Genomic DNA, 25,078 nt, shown 5'->3' on the forward strand with positions numbered 1-25,078 from the left:
AAAAAGACTGATTTAATATAGTAAACTAAGGTTTGTACAGACTTTGTGTGTGCTGCGTTCTTTGGGTCCGTAGCTGGGGCAGAACAGGAACTTAGAGAAAGAGAACAGAATGGAAAGAATAAAAAGTGCAAGGAAAAAGTAAAAGAAAAGACAATATATTAAGGAAAAAGAAACATGTGGCTTGCAATATTCCTAAGTACAAATAAATAATTGTTTAATGGTATATGGTTAAACAGATACTGTATCTCTTCATCCAATATTCCGTCTCTTTATAAGCAGATTCATAAAACATCAACTTTTCAAGTTGGGTATTGGCAAAAAGTCCATAAAGAGTTGCCAGAACAAATCTTATTTTAAGCTTGATCAAATAAACAAACTTTACATTTACTTCTAACAATTTCAATCTTTAATTCAATCAACTATTGTGGGATTTTATTTCTCTTCAATTTTTCTTTATCGCAATGCACACATTTTGTCAAGGCTTTAACCTCTTTTGCACATCCAATAAGAAAATATTTTGCTGATCATTCTTTCAGTTTATCATCTGTATTTCTCTCTTAATTTTTAAAACTTTGTATACTACTTTGTAATTACTTTGTATATTACTTTGTATAGCCAGTAAAGTGTCATTTTCCAAATCATTCTCTTGTCCTATCATTTGTAGTTCTACATTCTTTACTTTCTCTCTCATCAGATAAAATGCGTTCCACATCTGTCATTCTTTCATTAACATTCTGTAGACACAGTCTATCCATAGAAGCAGGCATCATTGTTGACAATGTTGATATTGTAGTTAATTTCTGGCTCCATTCTTCAAAGTTCTCTTTTGGTATAACATTTTATAAATCCCAGTATTAATATCAGGCTTGTATTTTCTTTCTTTGCTTGAAATCTTTAATGCCTCTAACGTCCAGTTTCTAAAATCACTTATCTTTTGTTGTGATTTCTAATTGTCAAGATAGGCAAAAATAAATCTGTTTCCCATGAAAAGTTTTGTTTTTATAGTTAATTCCAAAACCTTATAGTAAAACTCAATATTCCAAATTTCTCTGGACCCTTGTAATATTTTAGATCAAAATCTTACTTAGCTTTTTGCAGTACATTTCAAACTGTTTTTAAGTTCTTAAGCTTGTAATTAATTTTCCTTTTTTTTTTTAGAGTTGAATATAAACTCACCCAAAAAAGACTTTTCAAACTTGTCATTTTAAGATAGTTAATGGGCCATTTTTGAAAAGAATTAGAAAGTGAAGTTTGCAGGTTTAGTGTGCTTGAAAAGGCTGTGCCACAGTCACGAGCAAGATGGCTAATGTCATCCTAATAATAATCCTCCCTTTGTCAGGAACAGCCATCCAAAGCACATGTGGGCAATCTCTCATCCTTTCCTTATCTGGAGAGATTGCAAGGAACCGGTCTCCTCATCAGTTCCTTGGTTTTTGCCTTACTTCAGCTTCAGTTCACCATACCATTTCTGACATCTATGGTAAAGTGATGTTTCCAATTATTGCCTTACTAAAACATTCAGCCTCTTTTCAGCTTCAGTGTACAGCATCATCTTTGAATATCCAACTCTGTTAATTAACCAAATTTAAAGTTGAATAATGAGTTTTAGAATATCTTTTAAAAAGTGATATAGGGCAAGTAACCGAGATATTTTGAAAAAAATATAAACTCCACATTTCAGATCCCATGATTATTTACATATTTATATTTTACTGTTTTTAAAAAAGGTCAGCAAGGTTGGTGCTGATCCGACTTAATCAGCTACTTAAACTCTTCATTCTGGACTAGTGAACCTTCTGAGTAGTCTTCAAGGGCAGCCCCATATAAACATATTCCAATAATCCAATCAAAAGATAACTAAGGTATGAATGACTGTGAATAGAAGCTTTTCATTCTTTCAGTTACAAAAATGCTCATTGGAATTGGAGTTGTGCAAAGGTCCTTCTGTAAGTCTCACAGTAAGCAAAAATAAATAAATACATAAAGAAAGAAAGAAACAATGCATTAATTGCTAAATTTTCAGAAAGTTGCTGCATCTAACTTTTTATCCTCTGGAAGTTGTATCAGGTTTTTATTCCCTCATAGATTCGTTGAAACATATGACTTGACCAGAAGGATGTTTTTGAAAAATAAAAGTTTTCTCGGTTCAGATTCTTGTACAAATCTTTTTCAGTAATCATTTAAGGATGGCTAGTTAGATTTTTTTAAAAGAGTAAACTGGAGTACCTGAACCAAATCTACGGATAGTGGCAGAGAAAGGTGTAGCCAGATCTGCAATTTTAATTCCAAAATTTGCTGAATAGTATTAGTCAGGGAACAGTTAGATTAAATGTGAAAAGTAGAGTTTACCAATTTCAAACTAGAAAAAATAAAGCCAAAAGGCTGGATTTTGGCATTGATAAGGATTGGTTACTTTATTTAAGTCTCATTTAATGTTGAAAAGAATGATGGACACAAGTGACATAATCCTGCATGAATAACAGTGCTGTGGAATAGGGCAGTTTATGGGATAATGGAAGGCTGCTTGCTTTCATAAACATGTAGTTTAAAACAAGAATAATCCAAAGTATGTGCATGAAGAGCTTTCATATTGATAAGAAAACCATAGTGTGATTGTCTTCTTTTAATGTCTTCTTTTCATGATTCTGAATTTTTGCTTCGGAGCCTTCATAATATAATATGTTCCTCTTCATAATTGGATTTATACAGAATGATTCCCATGAATTTCGTTATATGACTGCCATTCTGCGTCATTGCTTATTGACCCTGGGCCCTACTGAAGATAAAACTGAAGAATTACACAGGTTAGTGAAATTACAAATCCAGTTGTCCTTAAAATGATGTACTAGTTAGGTCTAGTGCTCAGCTATTATATCTAAATAATGATGTAAGTTAGTGTTTTTCATACATAGTGGAGACAGCTTCCATAAGTTTTCATATTATAATTAATATTACCGATCCTGAAATAATTGGGTCTCTTCTTAAAGTAGTCACTTAATTCCAGGGACTATACAAAATGAAAGCATGGCTGACCATCCGAACTTTTGTTGAAAACTGAATTAATGTAATGAGACCTTGCTTGCTTAATATTTATGTTTTACTCCAGTGGTAATATTGTTATGATGCAGACTTGTCCAATAACTTCCAAGATATCATTTTTTTCTAAACATTTTAGAAAAGAATTGTCACTATTAACAATTTAAGGAATTTTTCTGTAAATTTCTAGTTTTAGATCTGTTAAAGCTAACCACATACAAAAAGCCACCTGCAAAAATTTTCCAGTTTTTTGAAAGTAGGAAACTGCAGGATAGCTATTCAATTAATGAAATTTTAATACTAGATGAGTTTAGTAAAGGTAAAGATTCCCCTCGCACATATGTGCTAGTCGTTCCCGACTCTAGGGGCGGTGCTCATCTCTGTTTCAAAGCCGAAGAGCCAGCGCTGTCCGAAGACGTGTTCATGGTCATGTGGCCAGCATGACTAAATGCAAAAGGCGGACGGAACACTGTTACCTTCCCACCAAAGGTGGTCCCTATTTTTCTACTTGCATTTTTTACATGCTTTCGAACTGCTAGGTTGCAGAAGCTGGGACAAGTAACGGGAGCTCACCCCATTACGCAGCACTAGGGATTCGAACCGCTGAACTGCCGACCTTTCGATCAACAAGCTCAGTGTCTTAGCCACTGAGCCACCATGTCCCTATGAGTTTAGTAAACGAGTCCAAATACAATATCATTCCAGGGGAAGGTTGTTCCATTGGGCATGTGCCATGACAGACAAGGTATATCCTCAGAGTCCCGTAAGATGATCTAGAAGCAATCTGAAGTATATTTAGTCTGTGTGCGACAGGCAGAAAGCATTGGAGACTACTAATCTCATAAGCCCTGTGGCATGCGGGACTTTAAAAGTAACAGCCTGCATATTGAATTGCACCCAGAAACCTACTGGAAGCCAGCGCAGCTCTCATAGCAGTGCTGTTAAATGGATGTATCACAGTGTGCCCAAAACTGCATGTGCAGCCACATTCTGGAAAAATTGTATCTTCCAAATGCTTTTCATATAGAGTGCATTTTAGTGGTTGAACTGAGAAGTAAAGGCATTAATGAGTTGTGAGCAGCAGCTCCCATGGGTACAATTGGTGCACAAAATTAAGTTAAGCAAAGCTCCTTTTGATCATAGTTGCCAGGAGCCCCAAGAAGTCCCAAGTTGGACATCCAAGTTAATGATGGAAAGTCCAGCTCCAAAGATCAGGTTCTGACCCACAGTCATTTTGTTTTAGGGTTCAGTTGGAAGGTTGAGTTAAAACTCATTCTTCCCCGTCCCGATTTTCATAGCCTCCTATTACTGGGAAAGAATCTCAGTGGCATCTTTTGGATAAAACTGATTTAAGAAGCCATAATGATAGCTTATTTTCTCCAGCTTTTCTCTGAAACCCCTGTAAATCAAAAACTTCAAAATGAGCATATATTAAATCTTATTTTTTATATATCAGATACTTGATTCATTGTTTTTAAATTGCCACAGCAAAGGCTCTGTTTAAACAGTATTTCAAAATATATACTTTACTGCCACGCTTATTTATTGCTATTCTTCTAATGTAAATACCTGGGAGATAACCTAAACTTTTCATTGCATAGCTCTTCATTGTTTGGGAGAGCAATTGTGAAAGACAGGATATATATCCAGGTAAGAACTTGAGAAAAATCCCGTAGTGCCCAATTTTTTAGAATGAAGGTAGTTCAGTGAAACGGTGTACCTGAGTGACATAAAAATGTAGACTATTTGACAAAGACCTCAATATTCATAAGTTACTCAAAAATAAATTCAAATAATGCTTGTCTCACTATATACAAATCAATCAATCAGTCACTTCTTAGCTTTTTGGCTAAGATTTAAGTATAATATAGGTTTAAGATCATGGAAAAAGCCTCTGCTTAGACCTTGGTAAATTGTTGAATATCAGAAAAGTGTGGACAGAGAAGAGTCGGAAGTTGTGGGAGCTTCATCACTGGAGGCTTTCAAGAAGAGATTGGACTGCCATTTGTCAGAAATGGTGTAGGGTCTCCTGCTTGGATGGGGTTGGGCTAGATGACCTACAAGGTCCCCTTCCAACTCTGTTAATCTGTTATCCATTCATTTGTTTTCTAGTTCCTTCTTGTAAAGTGATTCTTTCAAGTATGCCTGGAAAGTCATGAATTTAATTTTAAAGAACTGTGAATGGAGACTATAAAGTATATTCAGATATTACTTTTTAATGTAGTTCCTAAGAAAAATCTGAAGGAAGCTCTTTTTTAAATGTCTCTTAAGAATATAAATTTAAATTAATTTTTAAAAATGTAGAAAATTCCTCTTTATTAATTTAAATTTGTATTTATAGAGTCTTTTAAAAAGATTTTCCCTTCACTAATTAAGAATGAGTATAGTAAAGAGATTGTTTTGGTTCTGTGCATTCCATCACATAAAATAGCCAACTACGGACAATTTCAGTGAAGTAAGTTATGGTTAACACCATGTTTGCCCACTCTGAAGATTTTAATCACAGCTTTCGCTAGTGCTAAAGTGTTGTTTGCTTTCACGTTTGCATATCAGGAGGGGGCTGAGAGCCTGAGTAGGTGGATGTCATGTATCTGTGATTAATGATCTTTAGGAAGCTGAGAGAGAAAATAATATACGCAGCATTTCTACCCCCTGGAGAAGGAATGCAAACACTATTGTGCCGATCTGTGCATAGTCAGTGACTTCCTGGTAGGTGGAGAATTTCATACACTCCTCTGCCACAAATAAAACTGTCAGGTGGAGTGACAAAGTTCAGAAAGCCAGACTCCAGTTATTGAAAAGAATAACTTGAGCACAGTGATCCAGAAAATTAATTTGGTAGGTGTTTGAGAACACCATTGCTTCATAAGAAACCAGCAAAAAGGAGCTTTCTGTGGAAATGATCCAAGCTTCTTTTATTTTTCTGAATTAAAATCCTATTGTTCTTGACCAACTCTTGTTTTGCTTCAAGCAGATTATTTTGTGAAAAACAAAACTCAATGTGTTAAGCATTTCAATTTAAATTCGTCCTGCTTTAAGGGAGTTTTTAAAAAAGCAGTGGCGGAACAGAACAAAGTACAGTATTTGTAGACAGATATAACTACATCATAGTAAAATTCTTCTTTTAAGTGAAATAAGGGATCCAAATACACCAGTCTATAACTCTTTAACTAATATTTGAACATAACAATATTATTGTATTTTAAGGTAAATCGGTTTAGACTTAGAGAAAAAGTTAATGGACCAAATGACTTGGGGGGGGGGGGGGAAATGTAATATAAAATGCAAATGCTTGTTTGCAGTATTGTGAAACTGCTAACCAGCAGTAACTTTCCAGATAGTAACTTACAGTATACATAACGTACATCATAATAATATACAGTGTAAACATAATATAAAACAAAAGAAAATTTTAAAAATGCATTATTATTATTATTATTATTATTAGTTTGATTTTTATGCCACCCTTCTCCGGAGACTCAGGGTGGCTTACAATGCATTAAGCAATAGCCTTCATACTTTTGTATATACTTGCTTAGTAGGGCTTTTTGGCCCCCCTAAGCGGTGTTCTATTTTGTACAAAGTCAGCTTATTGCCCTCACAAACGGGTCCTCATTTTATCTACCTCGAAAGGATGGAAGGCTGAGTCAACCTTGAGCCTGGTGGGAATTGAACTCGCAATAATTGCAGGCAGCTGGCAGCTAAGTGCTACTTTAACAGCAGCAGTTTAGTCTGCTGCGCCACCAGGCTCCTTATATGATAAATATATGATAAGCAGGTTAAAACAAAAACAATAAGAACTATCGTGATTTATAGCTATGGCTGATAAAATCTCACTTAAATCAGCAGTTCCAAAAATGCCTGTTAAAATAAAATGGTCCTTGCCTCCTGTTAGAAGACCCTAATGTTGGTGTCAAATATACCCTTCTGGAGTGTTCCAGAAATGGGCTGCTAGTGTTGAAAATGCCATTGTCTTTATTTCATCTTATCTTACCTTGTAGGATTGGAGAACCTGGAGAATGACGGTCTTTAATGAAGGTCTCAGTGTAGAACAGTTTCTCAACCTTAGCAACTCTAAGATGTGTGGACTTCAACTCCCAGAATTCCCCAGCCTGCATGTTGGCTGGGGAATTCTGGGAGTTGAAATCTACACAACTTCAAATTGCCAAGTTTGAGTAACACCGGTTTTTAGGACAATATGAGCCTCAAACCTTTAGGAGTTTATAATTTAAATTTGGCCCAGAAGTGTACTAGCAATCAGGACACATGAGAAAGCACAGGCATAATATTTCGTCAGCTTTTGAACTAGATTCCAAGGCAACTCCATATATAGTGCATTGCAATAATCTAAGTGGAAAGTTACGAGAATTCCTTTGTTGAGTGGTGTGGCGGATTGGAGTCGATGTTTACTTATATGCCACAGAGAATATAAAAACTATGATGTGATCAGGCAGCTGCTTTTTCCATGACCATCTTTCAATCTGAATCATGGATGACAGAAGAAACACGCTAGCAGAAGCACAATTTGCACACTGCTTCTAGGCAGCATTGTGACATGTGGGTAAGCGTTTGCTTGCATGCTTCTGTACTCTTCCCTAAAAGTGACAGAATTCGTAGCCAAGACACTTCTGGGTTTTGATTCCATATTGCATCCTGAAAATGCAATACAACTGTTTAGTGAATTACTGAAAATATCAATTAGAAATGTTTATAAAACAGTAACTTGTGGTATTGAGGTGCATTAGTTGTTCTGTAAAATTATAACGATGTTATAATCCATGCTGTTAACACCCGTTTTTCAAGGGCTTCATTCCCATATTATGCACAAAAGCATTTTAAGAGAGTGATTTTTAAAATTCCTTTCAGCAATGCGATCAACCTGTTAAGCAACGTTCCAGTCTCTTGCTTGGATGTCCTTATCAGTCCCTCAACTCAAGAAGAGGCAAAGGAAACTGATGTGAAATACAATGGCATGAATATGGATGCTATTCAGGTGCTTTTGAAGTTCATGGAGAAGAGAATTGACAAGGTAAGAATATTTGAAATTGGCAGCCTTGTTCCATTGTTTGCATCATAATGCTGCTGGAACTTTGTGTAGCATTATAGAATGCTTCTTAACCAAAATAGGCCTTGTGTACAAACCCCCAAGTTTTAGATCTTTGAAAACAAATCAAGATTGTAACATGGCCATAAGAAATACACGATCATGGAACAATTTGAATATTCATCTGAATACCCAAACACGAACTAAAAGTCTGACTCAGCATTGCATGTAGAGAATAAAAGTTCACCTGGTTTATTCAGATTCTTTGGGAAGTGCAAAATATAAAATAATTTCCTGCTTATCTTCGCTTTATTTATTTTCAGTAAAAAGTATTGATTGACACACTACTTAATACTCTGCTCAGAAATGCAATATAGACTAATTTATGCGTTGCAATCAGGGGAATGTTATGGATGTTCCTGTATTTGGAAAAACATCACGAATGTATATTGGGGGACCTTGTTTAGTCATAGCTGCTTGCGTGTATCCTGTGAGTGTCCAAATACAGATATTTTTAATATTTTTTTAAAATATGATTTTACATTTAAAACTGTTTTGAATGAACTACCATGGAAAAGGTGGCCTTATCTACTAGAATAAGAGTTTTGTGTGCCATAACGTTTGAGTTGTGTTTTTGGAAAAATGTTGCTAAATTCTTTATTCTTTAGGGGAGCAGCTATAGGGAAGGCCTCACTCCAGTGCTCAGTTTACTAACAAGATGCTGCCGGTCCCATCGGAACATTAGGAAGTTTATTAAAGCTCAGGTGAGTCATGGGTGTATCCAAGGACTAAAATGTAGTGGAATCTCTTGTCCTGAATATGCATAAATGTTAGTTTCTATTCCTTCAAGAATCTGATCCTTCTTCAGTATTTTTTTTTTTTTTTGCACTGGATGTGTAGGGCAACACAAAGCTGAATAAGGAATAAATAAATGAATGAACTGCACAACGTATATGTTTTCTTAAAAGTTAATATGAATTTTGTTCAGTAGAACTTCTTTACAACTTAGGCAGCCTAAAATAACTATTTAGAAGAAATGGAAAATGATATACAGGTAGACCTCATTTAACAATGCTAAATAGGATTGGAAATGTTAAAAAAAAAATCATGTGAGTATGCTGTTTAGCAATGGCAATCCCAGTTTTTGATGTTAAGTGAAGACTGTGTGATCGCTGTTTCCAGCTTCCTTCCAGTTTCCCAATTGATTTTGTTTGTAAGAAGCCAGGAGGGAAAGTCATGAATCATGATCAGGTGCTGAATGCCTGAATCATGATCCCATGATCTCAGGGATACTATGATGGCTGTAAGTACAAGATCCATTCCTAACTACCATTCATTCAGCACCAAGTGTCAAGTGTCAAGTGCCAGAGAAATCAGGAGATCCAGGCAGTTCAAATGCTTATAAAGATTTATTGCAACCTTAAACTCTCTACAAGAATCTGAACTACTAATAGTCAAAACAATTTGGTGTACCAGTAGATAAGAGTCAAAGGAATTCAAGATGGGATGGACTTAGATCTCTTTGTGGGTGTGAAAAGATTTATGACTGATGACGTGTTTGACCCCTCCCTCAGGCTCAGCCTGATCATCTCCTACACATATTAAGTTTGAATGTTTACTGAATGAATGATTATTAAATGAAAAGAACCTGTGCATTCACAAGATAATGACAGCAGGTGTTAAAATTGCTGAATCATCAAAATAGCCTTTTTTTATTAAGATTATGATGTTCATCTCCAGATGTTTTCATTTAAGGCTGCAGAATGATACAGTGTTAGACCATTCCAAGGAAGGAAGCATTACATTACCCCGAGTCCATAACAAAACCCCTTTTGTTGTTTCTCCTAGACATCTAAGTTCTGATTGCTTAGAAAAACAATAAAATGTGCTTGTATTTTAGAATGAAACGGGGTGTAAATGTAACATTTATAAGAAGCAACAAGCATACTTAAATAGTGGCATGTGATACATGGTTCCAAAAATGGAGAGTCACATTCTTTTTTAGAACAGAATATTTCATGACCTTCTTTTCTCTCACCCCATCAAGGATAAGCCCCTCATAGCAATTTTTATATCATTAAGATTTAGGAGTGATGCATCAAATCCTAAATCTACAGAAAATGTTCTAACTTTGAAAAGTATTTCGGGAGAAGAAATCCTAAAACCAATCTTTAATGATAACCTAACCTGCAGTTTCTAATTCAAAACTTACATTGGGTCATTGGGAAAAGTAATAAAGCTGAGTATTATTGGTGTATTACTGTACTATTAGTTGCATTGCTTTGTTTTCCATTATCTTGCAAAATGATTGGATATAATCTTTACCAAAGCAGCCAATCACCACTCGCCTCTCAGGCCTTGCCACCAACCAATTGGATGCAGGGGCCAGAGGGAGATGGGCAAACAAGTGCAGTTTAATCCTCCTACTTTCTTTTGCGCTCGTGCAAATTGTTAAGGTAGCCAGAAAAAAAAAAGTGGAATTATTTTGAGGAATTCAAGGGAATAAGTGTGACAACACCTTGCACTGGGATTAATTCCTCTTCTTATCTTTCTCTGTCTTTAGGTGCTGCCTCCTTTGAGAGATGTTTCTAATCGTCCTGAAGTGGGCACAACACTGAGAAACAAATTAGTGCGTCTAATGACTCACGTTGATCTGGGAGTGAAGCAAATTGCTGCAGAATTCCTTTTTGTTCTTTGTAAAGAGAGAGGTACAGAGGTTTTTTACTAGAGCATAAGGGTGGTTGTAGCATATGTGCAACTAACTACAGAGAGTCCTCAGTTAATGACCATAATTGGAACTGGGAACTCTGTCACTAAGCAATGCAAGCATAAAGGGGGAAAAAAATCACATGACCATTCTGACTTACAACAGCAGTTCTAGTTGCAACAATTAAGCCTTGCTCCAACGCGTTTCCTTTGCTTGTTGGAAACTGGCAGTAAAGATCGCAAATGGTGATCATGTGACCACGGGACTCTGCAACCAATGTAATTGTTCGCCAATTGTCAAGCAGCTGAATCATGATTGCAGGAACATTGTGATGGCTGCAATTTCAAGGACTAGCTATACGTCTCCTCATAACTTCAAATAGTTTCTGAACAAGTGTTCACTAAATGAGGATCAGCTATAATCACTTGCTGAACTGGCTATTTGTTGCCAAATAGTATTGAAAGATGTATTTTACAGATGTGACAATCAACAGCAATTTATAAAATGCACAGAGGCATTTTAATTTTTATGGCAACTAGTCTATTGTTTCTCTCTCTAGAAATATCTTAGGCCAGATTAAACTGAAGACAAATAGAAGTTATTAAATTTAGGCTTAGCCTTTTCTCAGCCATAAAGTCTTAACTAGTGAGTACAGGATATAAAGTCGCATGTAGAAACCTTTCTTTTAAACTGACCTGTTAGAACCCCAATCTAAAATATGAATACGGCTTTCAGTAAGCGTCTGCATTCTGCTTTATTAGGTTCGCCTCCTGCTGTTTGGAAAGTCCTCCTCTCGCTTAACCAAACATAAGTTGAAGAACTCTTCAGATTTGCCACTCAGCTACTTTGGTTGAAGTGACCCCACACTGTTATGTGATCCTTAGAGAAGTGTGTATATATGTATGCCTGTATGTATATAAGTATGTCTGCATGTGTCTTAGTTGGATTTGATGCCCAAAGAGGGATTTTTCTGAAATTCCAATCCCAAAATGAAAAGGAAAAAATATTAATCTTATTCTATCTTTGATCCTTTCCAACAAATTGCTTCCGGTTGCTTTGCAGTTGACAGCTTGTTGAAGTACACTGGATATGGCAATGCAGCAGGCCTGCTGGCTGCCAGGGGCCTCTTAGCTGGAGGAAGAGGAGAAACCTGGTACTCAGATGATGAAGATACAGACACGGAGGAATATAAATCTGCAAAGCCAAAGTACGGCATGGCTCGAATTCTGCCTTCCTTCCCTTTACCTAGGAGGATCTTTTTTCAAACTTGGCAACTTTAGGATGTGTGAACTTCAGCTCTAAAAATTTCCCAGCCAGTATATCTTAAAGTTGCCAAGTTTAAAAAACACTGACCTATATCATTTCTGTCCCCTCCCCCCACAACTCCATGTTTGTCAGAGAACCGGCCACTGACTTTTGGAACTGGGTCTCCTTATACAGGTAGTAAAAGAAAGACTAGGGGTGACATGACAGCAGTATCCCAATATCTAAGGGGCTGCCACAAAGAAGAGGGAGTCAACGCATTCTCCAAAGCACCTGGAGGCAGGACAAAAAGCAATGGATAGAAACCAATCAAGGAGAGAAGCTACCTAGAATTAAGGATAAATTTCCTAACAGTGAGGACAATTAATCAGCGTTAACGATTTGCCTCCAGAAGTTGTTGGTGCTCAAACACTGGAGCTTTTGAAAAAAGAGATTGGACAATCATTTGTCTGAAATGGTGTAAGGTTTCCTGCTTTGAGCATGGGATTGGGCTAGAAGACCTCCAAGGTCCCTTCCACCTCTTTTATTCTGGTAACAGCAATAATTGGTACTGGAATTTTTGTTGCTAAGCAATGTGCTCATAAAGTACAATGTCACGTCACCACATTGCTCAACAACAGCAATCCTGGCAGTTCCCATTGCCATTATTAGCCAAATCCTACCGATCATTAGGTGTGGACCCACCCCAGTCCAAGTCATCCACACCTGGGTCCTTCCAAACTCTGCCTCCTCTTCAGCTCCCCCCACTTGCCAATCTCCCCTTCCATCTTTGACCTTTTGGTTGCCAACCTGCTGCAGCTGCCAGTTGCCCCTAACACCCAACCTTGTCCATTGCTCCTCCATTGCACCACATTTCCCTACTGTAGCAGTAAGGGCCTTCTTTCATGCCACTTTCTTTTGTGCAGCTGGGGCTTCTCTCATGCTCCATCCAAGGCCTCCATGCGCCAGCCAGGGCACCATTTACACCTTGCTGAGGGTCTTCTTTTGCAAGACTGGTGCATGAAAAAAGACCCCGACTGTGCCAGCACAAAAGAAGAACACAGCTAGAAGAGTTCTTCTTTCGCACTGGTGCAGCCAAAGCCTTCTTTCGCACATCGGGCTTCTTTTGTGGAAAAAAGGCCTTGGCTGGGACATGAATGGAGGCCCTGGACAAAGTACTAGAGAGGCCCTGCTGCACCAGTGCAACAGAGGCACATTTGTTCATGTGACTGTGGGGGCCAGCAACAGCCGGAAATTTGAGGGCCAATCATAAATCCATGTATCAGCTTCATAATTTTGAACAGTCGCTGAACAGAATGGATGTTAAGCGAGGTCTACTTATATAAGTAATGGGTTGTAGCTAACTTTGAGCAGAATCAGTTTGAGATGTTAAGGTTGGGAGAAGTCATAACACTTAAATTAATGTGCAGTTTTGAGAACTAAAGGTTCTGGAAGGCAGTTGGGGGGCTGTATTTTGTGATAAACTCAGATTTCCAGTTTTAGTTTAAAACTCGTGGAACGGTGTTTTTGAAAAATCTTCTTGAAGATTTATTTTAACTTGTTCTTTTCTCTTTTCCTACTTCCCAAAGCATTAACTTAATTACAGGTCATTTAGAAGAGCCAATGCCTAACCCAATGGATGAAATGACTGAGGAACAAAAGGAATATGAAGCAATGAAACTGGTCAATATGTTTGATAAGCTTTCTAGGTATTGTATCTCTTTCCATGTTAATTTCTTTATCCTTCATACAATTTCATCGTCATTAAAAATTTTACTACGTTTTAGTTATATGTTGCCAAGAGAAGGGAACAGCTTGATGTGTAAGGAGAGAATATTGCAAAGATTTCCTAATAAAAACACCATGATTACTTCCAGATTATTAATTCTCTTAAAATGTTTAGTTGGTACTGATATATTTCATAGATCCGGGAATGGTTTACTTCTGGTTTTGTGTAGATGGGCAACATTTAGTTCCTAACTACTCTGCACAATACAAGATTTAAATTGATCAGAAATGAAATAAGTCAGCCGAAACTCATTCTAGTTTTAGTTATTTCATGTTTTGAGGATGGGATCGCCAAATAAGATTAACCCCAAGAAACATATTATTTATGCATAGTGCAGGTAAGAGTCTTTCACTCTTTCCCAGCTTGCAAATCCAGACACTTCAGTTCCTTCCAGCTATGCTCTTTAGAATCACGTTTCTTTCTCATTCTTTTGTGTTTGGTGCATGTTCTGTCTCTCAGGCTGTACCTTCCCTGCAGTGCTGAAGACTTGAATTTTGTTCCAGTCTCTGTTTTTGTGATGCTACTTGTTTGGTCAGCAGTTTAGCACTATCCAAGATCATGTGTGTATTGCCACTAGGGAATATAAATTTATAGCATGTAACTTTTATCTGGTCCTTTATTTCTTTGTTTTTGTTATATCTTTCTCATGCTTAGTTTTGCTGTAATTAAACAACAGATAATGCATCCCCAGTGTATAATTCACATTGCTAGTCATTAATTCTAAAATTGTTTTCGATACTATAAAGAGGCTCGTAGAAGAAGAGAAACCAGTTTAAGAATAAAGATGAGAAAATAAGCCAGTTTCAACTTGTAAAAGGAGGATGGGACAATGATAGAATTCAAATTTTATCTTAGTTAGGATTGGACTATTCCTTTTAAGTAGTTCTACCTCCCATTTTTTTAATGCAAATAATAATAATTGGGCCTATGGCAGATTTGGAATTTTCAGAACATGTCATTGGTAACTTTACAAATTAATTGTCATAGAACTCACAAAACATTTAAGAGAAAGCAAACGATATAAAGGTCTCCATATTCTTCTAATCTTTGTAATGATTCAGATGATTTTGATACTTTTCCTGGACTGAGGTCCCAGTCCTAACAAAGCATTGGATTGCAGTCATCTATAATTTTTAGGACTGTATGAATTATTTATAGAAGTGCTTCAATTCCAGTAGGAGGCATGCATGCAGATCTGGGAAGTTCTCAAAATGGCTGCACCAAAGCTTTACCACAATACTTTTGTGAGTGTTATTAAAGCACTATTCCAAATGATGCACACATTATTTCATTTTCTAGGAATATCTCTTACACTCAGGTAGGGCCCAAAGACATCCTTGGAAATAAAAGATAATGCTAGAAGCTGGCTGTGTTTAGCAGCCTGGTAACAACCCATTTGTTTATCTTAAGATTCTGAAAAAAGTCAAAATCAGGTGGGGCATTGATCCTTGTGGGCATCAGAAAAAAGTATCTTTGGGTATACTGAAACACATTGGAGATCTAGGCATTGAGTTGGGTAACTGGTTCTACTGACTTTTTTTGGCAGAATTAATCATTTTAGGTGAGCCATGCTGCTGCTACAAAGTGTTAAAAAGAAACACAGCCTCAGATGAGAATTGATTTTAAAAGCCAAGCATTCCAGAGTATACCTCTGTGAACATGAATATTTCAGGGGGTCTCAGAGGCTGAGCCCCTCAATATCTCAGGGGCTGCCACAAAGAAGAAGGAGTCAAGCTATTCTCCAAAGTACCTGAGGGTACGACAAGAAGCTATGGATGGAAACTAATCAAGGAGAGAAGCAACCTAGAACTAAGGGAAAAATTTCCTGACAATTATAACAATTAATCAGTGGAACAACTTGCCTGCAGAACTTGTGAATGCTCCAACATTGCAAGGTTTAAGAAGATGTTGGATAACCATTTGTCTGAAGTGGTGTAGGGTTTCCTGCCTAAGCAGGGGGTTGGACTAGAAGACCTCCAAGGTCCCTTCCAACTCTGTTACTCTATTCTATTTCTAAATATTTGGCACCACATTTCTACTTTTCTCTTAGCAAGATTCCATTCACATGCTGTGTGATTTGGACATTTCAACAAAATTCAGGAGAGATCTCATTGTACTTCAAGACATAGCCCGAGATATTTTTAAAATGATGTGGTCTTTGATACCGCTTTCTGATTAGAAGTGTAATAGTGATCAGCTGAATCTTAATTTCAGACCAGTTGCTATCTAGTATAATATGAATGTTGTGATGTGCATGCAGCTCTTTGTCTATTTTGTGTGCTTGGAAGTTTTTAGTGTTAATTAAAATGCTTTTTAAAATATTTTCTTGCTATTATAAACTGGTGGCACAACTATGAATTCATTGAGTAATTATGATGCCACGGTGCTTTTTCCAAGCCAACCCTGTATTAATAGTAGGAATCCTTTTGCTGATGAAACAGTCCCCAATTATCATAGTTTGGGTTTTGTTGTACATCGACAAGAAATCAGTAAAACAAGGACGTAACCCAAACCAGCCTAAGTAGCAGCCTTGCTCATTAAAAATGCAGAATTAATCACAGTGGTGTCTTTAAAAAACAGTGCCTCTGTCAGGTTTTCTCTCCTTTTCTAATTGTGGAACAAAATAGTGTATATAAAAGGGTCAGCACTATTATGCAGCACTCAATTATAGAGAGGTGAATGGATTTCCCAAAACACTATTTTATCAAAGGAACAGGCCCAATGTTTGCAATACGTTTGCTTTATTATGGGCAACTATCATTAGTTCCATGTGTTAATAACTGGCCATTGTGCACAGAGCAGGCAAGAAAGACCCTTGAAAATAAGGCAGTGGTTTCGGAGATGACCAACTAAATGGCAAGCAGAAAGCAGAAACAAACATTCTATAGATAAATTTGAAGAGTTAGTGAAAGATTTGGAGGTGAGGAAGAAGAATGTCTTTTTATTAAACGTTTCATTTTGTCACGTTTGCCAACAAATAGTACTGAATATATCCTTTTTTATTTGAAAGGAAATGCAGTCTTGGAAGTTAGCCAGTCCTAATTACTCAACCACATTCAAAACAATATATTTATCTACATATGTGTCCACTTGGAATACAATTCTAGAAGGTGCTGCTTATTGCAAGCTAAGAAGAAGAATGTTTAGGGCAGGGATGTCAAACTTGCGGTGTCATGTCATCACGTGACATACCGTGACTTTTTCCCCCTTTCGCTAAAACGGGAGTGGGCATGGCCAGCACGTGACGTATCCGGCCCATGGGCCGAAAGTTTGACACCACTGCTTTAGGGTGATCCTTTTTTATTGTAGGTGGCCCTCAACTTACAAGAGTTTGTTTAGTGACTATTCAAATTTACAATGGCACCTGTGTGACTGTTTTTCACACTTATGATTGTTGCAGCTTCCCCAAGGTCACCTGATCAAAATTCGGACGCTTGGCAACTGGTTCACATTCTTGATGATTGCAGGGTCCTGGGATCATGTGATCCCCTTTTGCCACTTTCTGACAAAGTCAATAGGGAAGACAGATTTACTCAACAGTCATATTACTAACTTAACAACTGCAGCGATTCGCTTAGCAAATGGGGCAACAAAAGTTGTAAAATGTCTTGCTTAACAATAGAAATTTTGAACTCAATTGTAGTCATAAGTAGAGGACTACATGTATTCCTCTGTGGCAGGGGTGAAATGCTCCCGTTTCGGACCAGATCACCCAATCCGGTAGTGATGGCGGCGGGTGGTTGGGAGCACCAGTAGCAAAAATCCCTGCACCACCACCCCACCATGCCCAGCTGAGCCGCACAATCATCAGAGGCTTTTTTTTTTTACTTTTAAAAGCATTTTTTCTACAACCTCTTCGGAAGAAAAAATGCTTTTAAAAGTAAAAAAAAAAAAAAGCCTCTGATGATCGCGCGGCTCAGCTGGGATCATCAGAGGCTTTTCAAAGCATTTTTTCCTGCAACCTCTTCGGCCAAAGAGGTGGTAAAAAAAATGCTTTGAAAAGTCTCTGATGATCCCAGCTGAGCTGCCTGATCGTCAGAGAGGCTTTTCAAAGCATTTTTTAAAAAGCCTCGATCCCAGCTGAGTTGCCTGATCGGCAGAGGCTTTTCAAAACATTTTTTTGCAACCTCTTCAGCCGAAGAGGTTGTAGAAAAAATGCTTTGAAAAGTTTAAAAAAAAAAAAGTTGGCCACACCCACCCAGTCACATTACCCCCCCCACCAAGCCACGCCCACAGAACCGGTAGTAACAAATTTTACATTTCACCCCTGCTCTGTGGGTGTCTAGAAGAGGCACTGAGACTTTGAAGATAACTTTCAGTGCCCTGTACTAAATGTTTAGACATCAGCAACTCTAGGCATTTGGAAGGTACAAACAAGGATATGGAGTATTTAACACATATGTTAAATTACTGTATCATAAGTTTCCTCTACTAACCCCTTGTTATGTTAGCAGAAGAGTTGGAACTGTTTTACTGAAGTTAGGGCTAATCATTGTAATCTCGAAGCTACTGCTGTAACATTTTTCATTTACTGCACTCCCATGACATCTACTTCTGAGTTAAGCTCCAATCAGTCTAATTAACATGCTCCGAGGCGATTGTATTCTAGGGAATACAGCTCCCAATTTTTTTCCAGCCAACATGCTACCTGGGAATTCTAACAGCTGTAGCCCCAACACATCTGCCTGTGCTAGGTTGGGTTGAATGGCCACATCGGGGGGGGGATGTTGTGCGCATCACCTGATTTCAGATCTATTTCTGATGAATTAGGGGAATGTCAATGACGGTTGTGCACAGAGATATTTCGCTGCTGTTAGGTTCTAATGCCCAGGTGAGCTTTCTTAAGATAAGGACGATGGGAAGGATGGTACACTGCGATGTCCTTGTTTGTTGATTTATAGCATCTGTGAAAATATGGAGAAAAGTTTTTTCAGAAGATCAGAATGTAACTGTCCGGACGGCCTTTGCCATAATCCACAAATATTAAATAAGATTATGAAGAGCTTAAATAAATCTGTGCTAATACTGTTTGATTGGCTTCATCAATAATTAATCATCTTGATAGGAGGCTGTAGCTTGTGGGGTAGATATAATTGGATTAACGGTGAGAGGCCCCGGGTGCTTCTGAAGAGATTAAAACGGCTGTCAATCGTATAATTAAACAGCTGCAAACAAAAGCAACAGTATTTTTTTAAAGGGAGTGGGAGAGAGAGAAAAAAATCTGGCTGCATCTCAGTGAATGCTCTAGTACTTAAGCTCCACTAGAAGCAGGTTTGATAGGACAAATCTCTTTTCTTGATTGATTTCTCATTCAGTGAAATTCATATGTATACAGTTGTGATTTTGAACTGGGAGAATTGACTACTCTCTGGCAGGTGGGACTTTAGCATGTTAGCGGAGATTAGGAATAAGCAAAGGCTGCTTTTTATTTACTTGTTTTTAAAAAAATTAATCAACAATAAATCTGCTCTTGGTCTTATTCCATTGGTAATTGATTTCTCTTTTCCAGAAGAGCCTTAATTGACTTAGTGCACATATGCTGTCTGAATGGAGTCTTTATTGATGTTTTTTCCTGCTTCCCCACTCAGCCAGCACCCATTTTTGGGGTAACCCCATTTATCTTCACATCCTTAAGGTCTAAATTCCTTCAAAACTTTAAACTGCCTTTTGGCATTATTCCCCTGCTCTTTTATTGATAGCATTTAGTGGCTCTGAAGATTTTAGTTTTTATACTCCATAAACATCTGGCTATCTCGTTTTTTTAATTATTATAATCCATTGAATTGCTGAGGTGAGCTGGAAGAAGCAGGTGGCAATTCCACATTGCACATTTTGTTCTCTAGGTAGTCCTCGACTTACAACAGTTCATTTAGTGACCATTCAAAGTTACAACAGTACTGAAGAAAGTGACTTATTACCGTTTTTCATACTTACGACAGTTGCAACATCCCCATGGTCACATGATCAAAATTCAGATGCTTTGCTACTGGTTCTTATTTATGAAAGTGATCATGTGATCACTTTTTGCAACCTTCTGACAAAGTCCATGGGGAAACCAGATTCACTTAACAACCATGTTACTAACTTAACAATTGCAGTGATTCACTTAATAACTGGCAAAAAAAGGTCGTAAAATGAGGCAAAACTCACTTAGCAACATAGATTTTGGGCTCAACTGTGGTCGTAACATGAGGACTACCTGTATTTGTATGTATGCATATGTGAATAGACTAATCATGTTATTTGCCATTTTTAACTGTACGACAAGACAAAATCTGAATCTTTTTTCTTTTGATTTATATAGGGACAAAGTTATAACTCCCATGGGGGTCCGACCAGATGGCACCATGACGCCTTTGGAAGAAATAGTCTGTCAGCATCAAGCCAATGAGCATGAAACTTCAGATTCTGACTAAAATATCAGCTATTTCACATTCTTTCACTCATTTTCCTTTACGCGTGGCATTGTTCATTATCTGAATGTTAAAGCACTGTTGCAACTGTTTTATAAATCGAAATGTTTAAATTATAAATTATGTGGTGTACTTATTAGCATTTCTAAGATACCAGTTTATATAGCAACAAGAAATAACATTTATTAACGTCAAGGTAACTGTGTTTAATATAAGATGAAAAATGTGGTGTAGAATTGAAAAGATTACAATGTTGTTCTTTAGCTTTGAAATCAACCCTGTTAAGAGTAATTCATGCAATAGGAAAGTAGAAGGTGTTTTAAAGCCCTTCAAGCATAGCTTCTGTTTTTTTAAAAAAACAAATCAGTGTTTTTCACGTAATTATAATAGGTTTGTACTGCTTTTTATGTTTTAAAGGTACTCTATTTCCTTGTTTTGAGGACTGAAATAGAATATCTAGATTTTAAAATTACGTGAAATCTTTAAAATGATGATTAAACTATCACTTTAAAGAAACAGCTATCTATCAGATGCCTTTGATTTATTATTGGTTGTTTTCTTATTTCCTATTATTTTGCCCTTTATTTCCATTCCTGAGGGATGCTGAATTTTGATGAATCAATGTCTTTTTACCATTAAATTATATAAATGGATTCAGTGTTTTTATACAGGTAAAACTGCAGGTTCACACAGATCATTATTTTGTCCTCAAATCCAGTTCGGAAAACAGTTTTGTCCCCTATATTTGCAGGACAGCTGCTGAAATGGCTAGTTCATAAATTCAGTATGAACCTACACCAATCCTAGTACAGTCTCAACCCTGTCACTAGTTATGGGCTTGTTAATAATGGATAGCCACTCTTCAAAAAGTTATATAAAGTTTAAGACTAGGCCAATACTGTATTAAAAATTCCTTTTGGAAAAAAATATAGATACAATAAAAATTTTATAATATGAGGAAACAAGCAATTTGTCCCGAACTGTGTTAATGTCAGAACAATTTAGCTCTGTAACAAATATGAAAATATATTGCAATCTCTCAATAAAACTTTATATACAATGTAAGCATACGGTTCTACTGTGTTGTTCCCATTTCCTCGAATAGTATCTCATTAGGGAATGGTCATTTTTTCCACACTAAATTTAACCAGGTAGAATGTTTGAGTGATTTGTACCCTCTCCTTCTCCATTGTTAATGTAGGCTAAGAATATTCTTGTTGCCATCCCCCAGGGAGAATTTTGTAAAGTTCCTCCAGTACAGAGGTGTCAAACTCAAGGCCCAGGGGCCAGATCCGCCCCACAGTGTGCTTAGATCTGGCCCGCGGGGCCACCCTGGAAACAGCGAAGGACCAGCCTACGGTGCCTCTGCCAGCAAAAATGGAGCTCTGTTTTTGCTGGCAGAAGGTTGCATGAAGCTGTCACAGCCAAAACGGGAGCCCATTTTTACTGGCAGAGCACTCGGGCCACCACAGGTGCCCCCGACACGAGTGATGTCAAGCTGGCCACACCCACCCTGGCCCCCCAAGGTCAAACACCACCCTGATGTGGCCCTCAATGAAATCGAGTTTGATACCCCTGCTCCAGTAATACAGTAGCTCTCTAATAATATGATGATCCTTTCTATGATTTGATCACCAATCACAATTTTGCATAAAGATAACTATGTTCAGGATGTCTGTTCCAGGAATACAAATCCATCAACCAAATTTCAAATTGCATATACTATTTCTGATCTAGTTTTCTGTTTCCAATTTCAAGGTCTCCAATTGCCGAAATTCATTCAAACAAAGAATGCATTTGTAAGTTGGCCAAAGTTAGGAATAAAGACGAAAGGGTTGAGGATGACAGCTAGGCCTGTATTTCACAATCATGGCAACTTTAAGACATATGGACTTCAACTCCCAGAATCTTTCTTGGCAGGACTAATAAAATATAATTCCTTCAATGAGAGGCTGAAATTAGAATTTTTAAGATCGATTTTAATTTTGAAATTCTTTTATTCCTTTTCCTTATTATTTTTATTTAGTGTAGGTATTGTTCATCTAAAGACAATTCATGTAGCTTGACAAGAATTGTTATGTATTTTATTTAAATACAGTGGAATTATCTTTTTTTATTATTAGCATGATGTATACAATTGAAGCAGGTCCCTTTATCAAAGTACAATAGTATATTAATCTATCATTTGCTTAATTATTAATTACAATCAGAACAAGATTTTGGTTTTTGGATTCTAGAATCCAGAGATGGATATTAAACAGACATGAGCCGGAACACGTCCAATTTTTGAAATGTTTGGCAATATTGTAGTCTTCCCTGCAACCCAAATTGTGGCTAGAGAATATATACACTGCTTTATCTATTCAAGCCATTTATAGATCTTAAGGAGCATTATAGATCTCAGTAGCAATTAAATTATTTATTGCTGACATCCAAGCACAACTTCTGAATGATGTACAAATAGGGCTGTATAAAATTATCCCATTGATAGAGTATCTACCTTCAGGTATCTCAAATGTTACTCTGTAGCTAGAAGCTGATATAAATACATTGAAATGTTATCCTTTCACTCACTAAATTATTGGCTAAAAGCTGTTTTCCATTCCATTGGATTGGCCTAATTTTCTTTTATATTGTTATTAGAAAATGGAAAAGCTCCATTCTACATAAGCTGAACTACTGCAGTTACTTGCAAGATCCTACACCATGTCACGTGACGTCTTGCAACTTTTCCCCTTCGCTAAACCATCTGTGGGCATGGCCAGTGCGTGACACATCTGGCCCACGGGCCGTGAGTTTGACAGTCCTACGCTATCCTGAGGCCCTGACTGAACTAAGGCAAAGAATAATCAAGATAAAAAAAACAGGAAGATCAATTTTCTGTGACTTGAGTTGCTTAGCCTTGCAATTTCAGTCTAGATATATTTCAATAGAAATATCTAAATATAGACTAGCTGTGACAGTAGTATAATTTAATCTGTCTTGGAAGGGAATTATAATAAAGTTCTATATAATAAATAGCTTTGCCACTATTGAATGGGTAATGTTGAGGTAGCTGCTTACTTTTTTCTATATTGTTCATTTTACACAGATGTTTGTACATATTATTTAAAACCACTATTAGCAAATCATCCAACTATAAAATCTGTTCTCTGACACACATTATTTAGGTATTCCTTGTTTGACAACCACCATTGGGACTGGCAACTCAGTCATTAAGCAAAATGGTCACTAAGTAAAACCCCAACTGTGCTTATGCACTTCTTTCAGCTTCCCTTTGTTCTGCAGACTTGCAAAGACCATCAATGTGAGGACTGGTTGTACAATAAAATTAATTGTTCATCACCATCATAACTGCAAATGGATGCTAAATGAGGCCGTACCTGTACAGTTCTCCTTGCTTATCCTTCAATACTCCTACATTGTAGAGATACTGGTTGAATTGTCTGAGAAAGTATAGAATCTGTGCTTTAATATTATACACTAACTAGTGTTCTTTCCTTGTAGAGGACAATTGTGAAATCAGTATGGTTCAGGACAGGGGTTGGTTCTACTTACCTTTACTACCGGTTCGCAACGGGATCGCATGCGCAGATCGCCGATGACGACATCCAGGGCTTGCGAACCGGTCCGAACCGGGGCCAACCCACCACTGGTTCAGGACCATCTCTCCAAAACTTCAGTATCTTGGCTTCGCCAGAGAAGCATCTGTAATGATGGGGTGTTGCAATCATCTGGCGGGCTCCCCATGATAAGTCCAGATTAGAGAAAACACAGACGCAGGTGTTTCTCGGGATGAGAGAGCCTCGAGCTGACTCCAGACCTCTCTTATTAGTAATCAAAGTACAGCGTCATCAAAAGGCGTTATTATGGCTACACATCTCATATTACATGCATGAAAAAAGAAAAGCATCCATATATTCTCCATATAGGTTTCACATTCTACAATATTACAGTAAATCACGTGAATTCTAGGAAAGTGATACCTAACGCAGAAACAAAACTTAACTCTTCTATGTTATCATATTTGGCTTCGTTCCCAGCATCCCATCACCTGCCAACTGAGAGGCCCCGTTACCAGAGATCTACCTCAGTTGTCAGGAATGTTAGTTCAAAGGGATTGCTACACAGTTTCTGTTCTTCAATATTATGAACAAAGAGAGAACGAATAGGGTCCTTCAGTGATCATCCATCTGAACCCGCTTTTCACAGTCAGATTATTTCGGTGCTAAGCTCCGTACACGTGTCCAACCAGCTAGACTGGTCTACACATATACTGTGGCCACCTGATTCCCACAATGGGGTGTGTGAATGTGTACTTAGTGCATTTAAACACTGTGTCAGAAACCTGGAAACCCAACAAGATCAGTCTGCTCTTCCTAAAAACATCTTTTAAAAGCAGTCAAATTCCTCTTTTCAAAGCAGTAAGACATCATATAACTGTTCCCAAACTCCGAAGAGCACTAATTTTAGCACACTGCAATGCACTTCCCACAGCAGTTTTGGAGAGTTGATATTAAAAAATTCCACACAAGGTAAGATTGTGCCCCTGTGGACAAGGGGCTATCAAAACTACATCGCACATCCTACTATACTGTACCTTCTAATCTATAAGGACTCACGGACCCATTTCATAACCCATCACTTGATAAAATACCCAGGAAAATCAATATTTTTTTATACACAATTGCTGTTGTTGGAAGAAATGTCCATTTGGGTTCAGTTCCAAGTGGGGAGAAAGACATTGGAAACATGGAGGCTGTTTGGAAAGATGATTTAATGGTGGACCGGACCACATGGTTTGAGGTCCTGGGCAGTTGAGCATATGGAAGAGAGAGATAAATAGA

At 37.4% G+C, this 25,078-nt stretch overlaps 1 protein-coding gene and 1 long non-coding RNA gene across 3 annotated transcripts in view; one reads left to right on the plus strand and one right to left on the minus strand.

The window, feature by feature from the left end:
* RIC8B (RIC8 guanine nucleotide exchange factor B) overlaps nt 1-21,296 on the plus strand; it is a 34,242-nt gene extending 12,946 nt beyond the window's left edge. For both annotated transcript variants that reach the window (XM_034403591.3, XM_087873813.1), the window contains exons 4-10: nt 2,710-2,804; nt 7,903-8,065; nt 8,749-8,844; nt 10,644-10,788; nt 11,850-11,994; nt 13,619-13,738; nt 20,123-21,296. In XM_034403591.3, coding sequence (XP_034259482.1) covers nt 2,710-2,804; nt 7,903-8,065; nt 8,749-8,844; nt 10,644-10,788; nt 11,850-11,994; nt 13,619-13,738; nt 20,123-20,234 — 876 coding nt within the window. In that variant the 3' untranslated portion in view covers nt 20,235-21,296. The remainder of the gene's footprint in view (nt 1-2,709; nt 2,805-7,902; nt 8,066-8,748; nt 8,845-10,643; nt 10,789-11,849; nt 11,995-13,618; nt 13,739-20,122) is intronic.
* On the minus strand, nt 16,741-24,037 carry LOC148112782 (uncharacterized). Its single transcript, XR_015728871.1, has 2 exons — nt 23,790-24,037; nt 16,741-18,722 (listed from the first exon to the last, which is right to left on the minus strand). It is a non-coding gene; the product is annotated as an uncharacterized LOC148112782 (long non-coding RNA).
* Nucleotides 24,038-25,078: the final 1,041 nt, after the last annotated feature.

The sequence above is a fragment of the Pantherophis guttatus genome, chromosome 7, assembly GCF_059756535.1.
Source record: "Pantherophis guttatus breed Tessera chromosome 7, ASM5975653v1, whole genome shotgun sequence".
NCBI lineage: Eukaryota > Metazoa > Chordata > Lepidosauria > Squamata > Colubridae > Pantherophis > Pantherophis guttatus.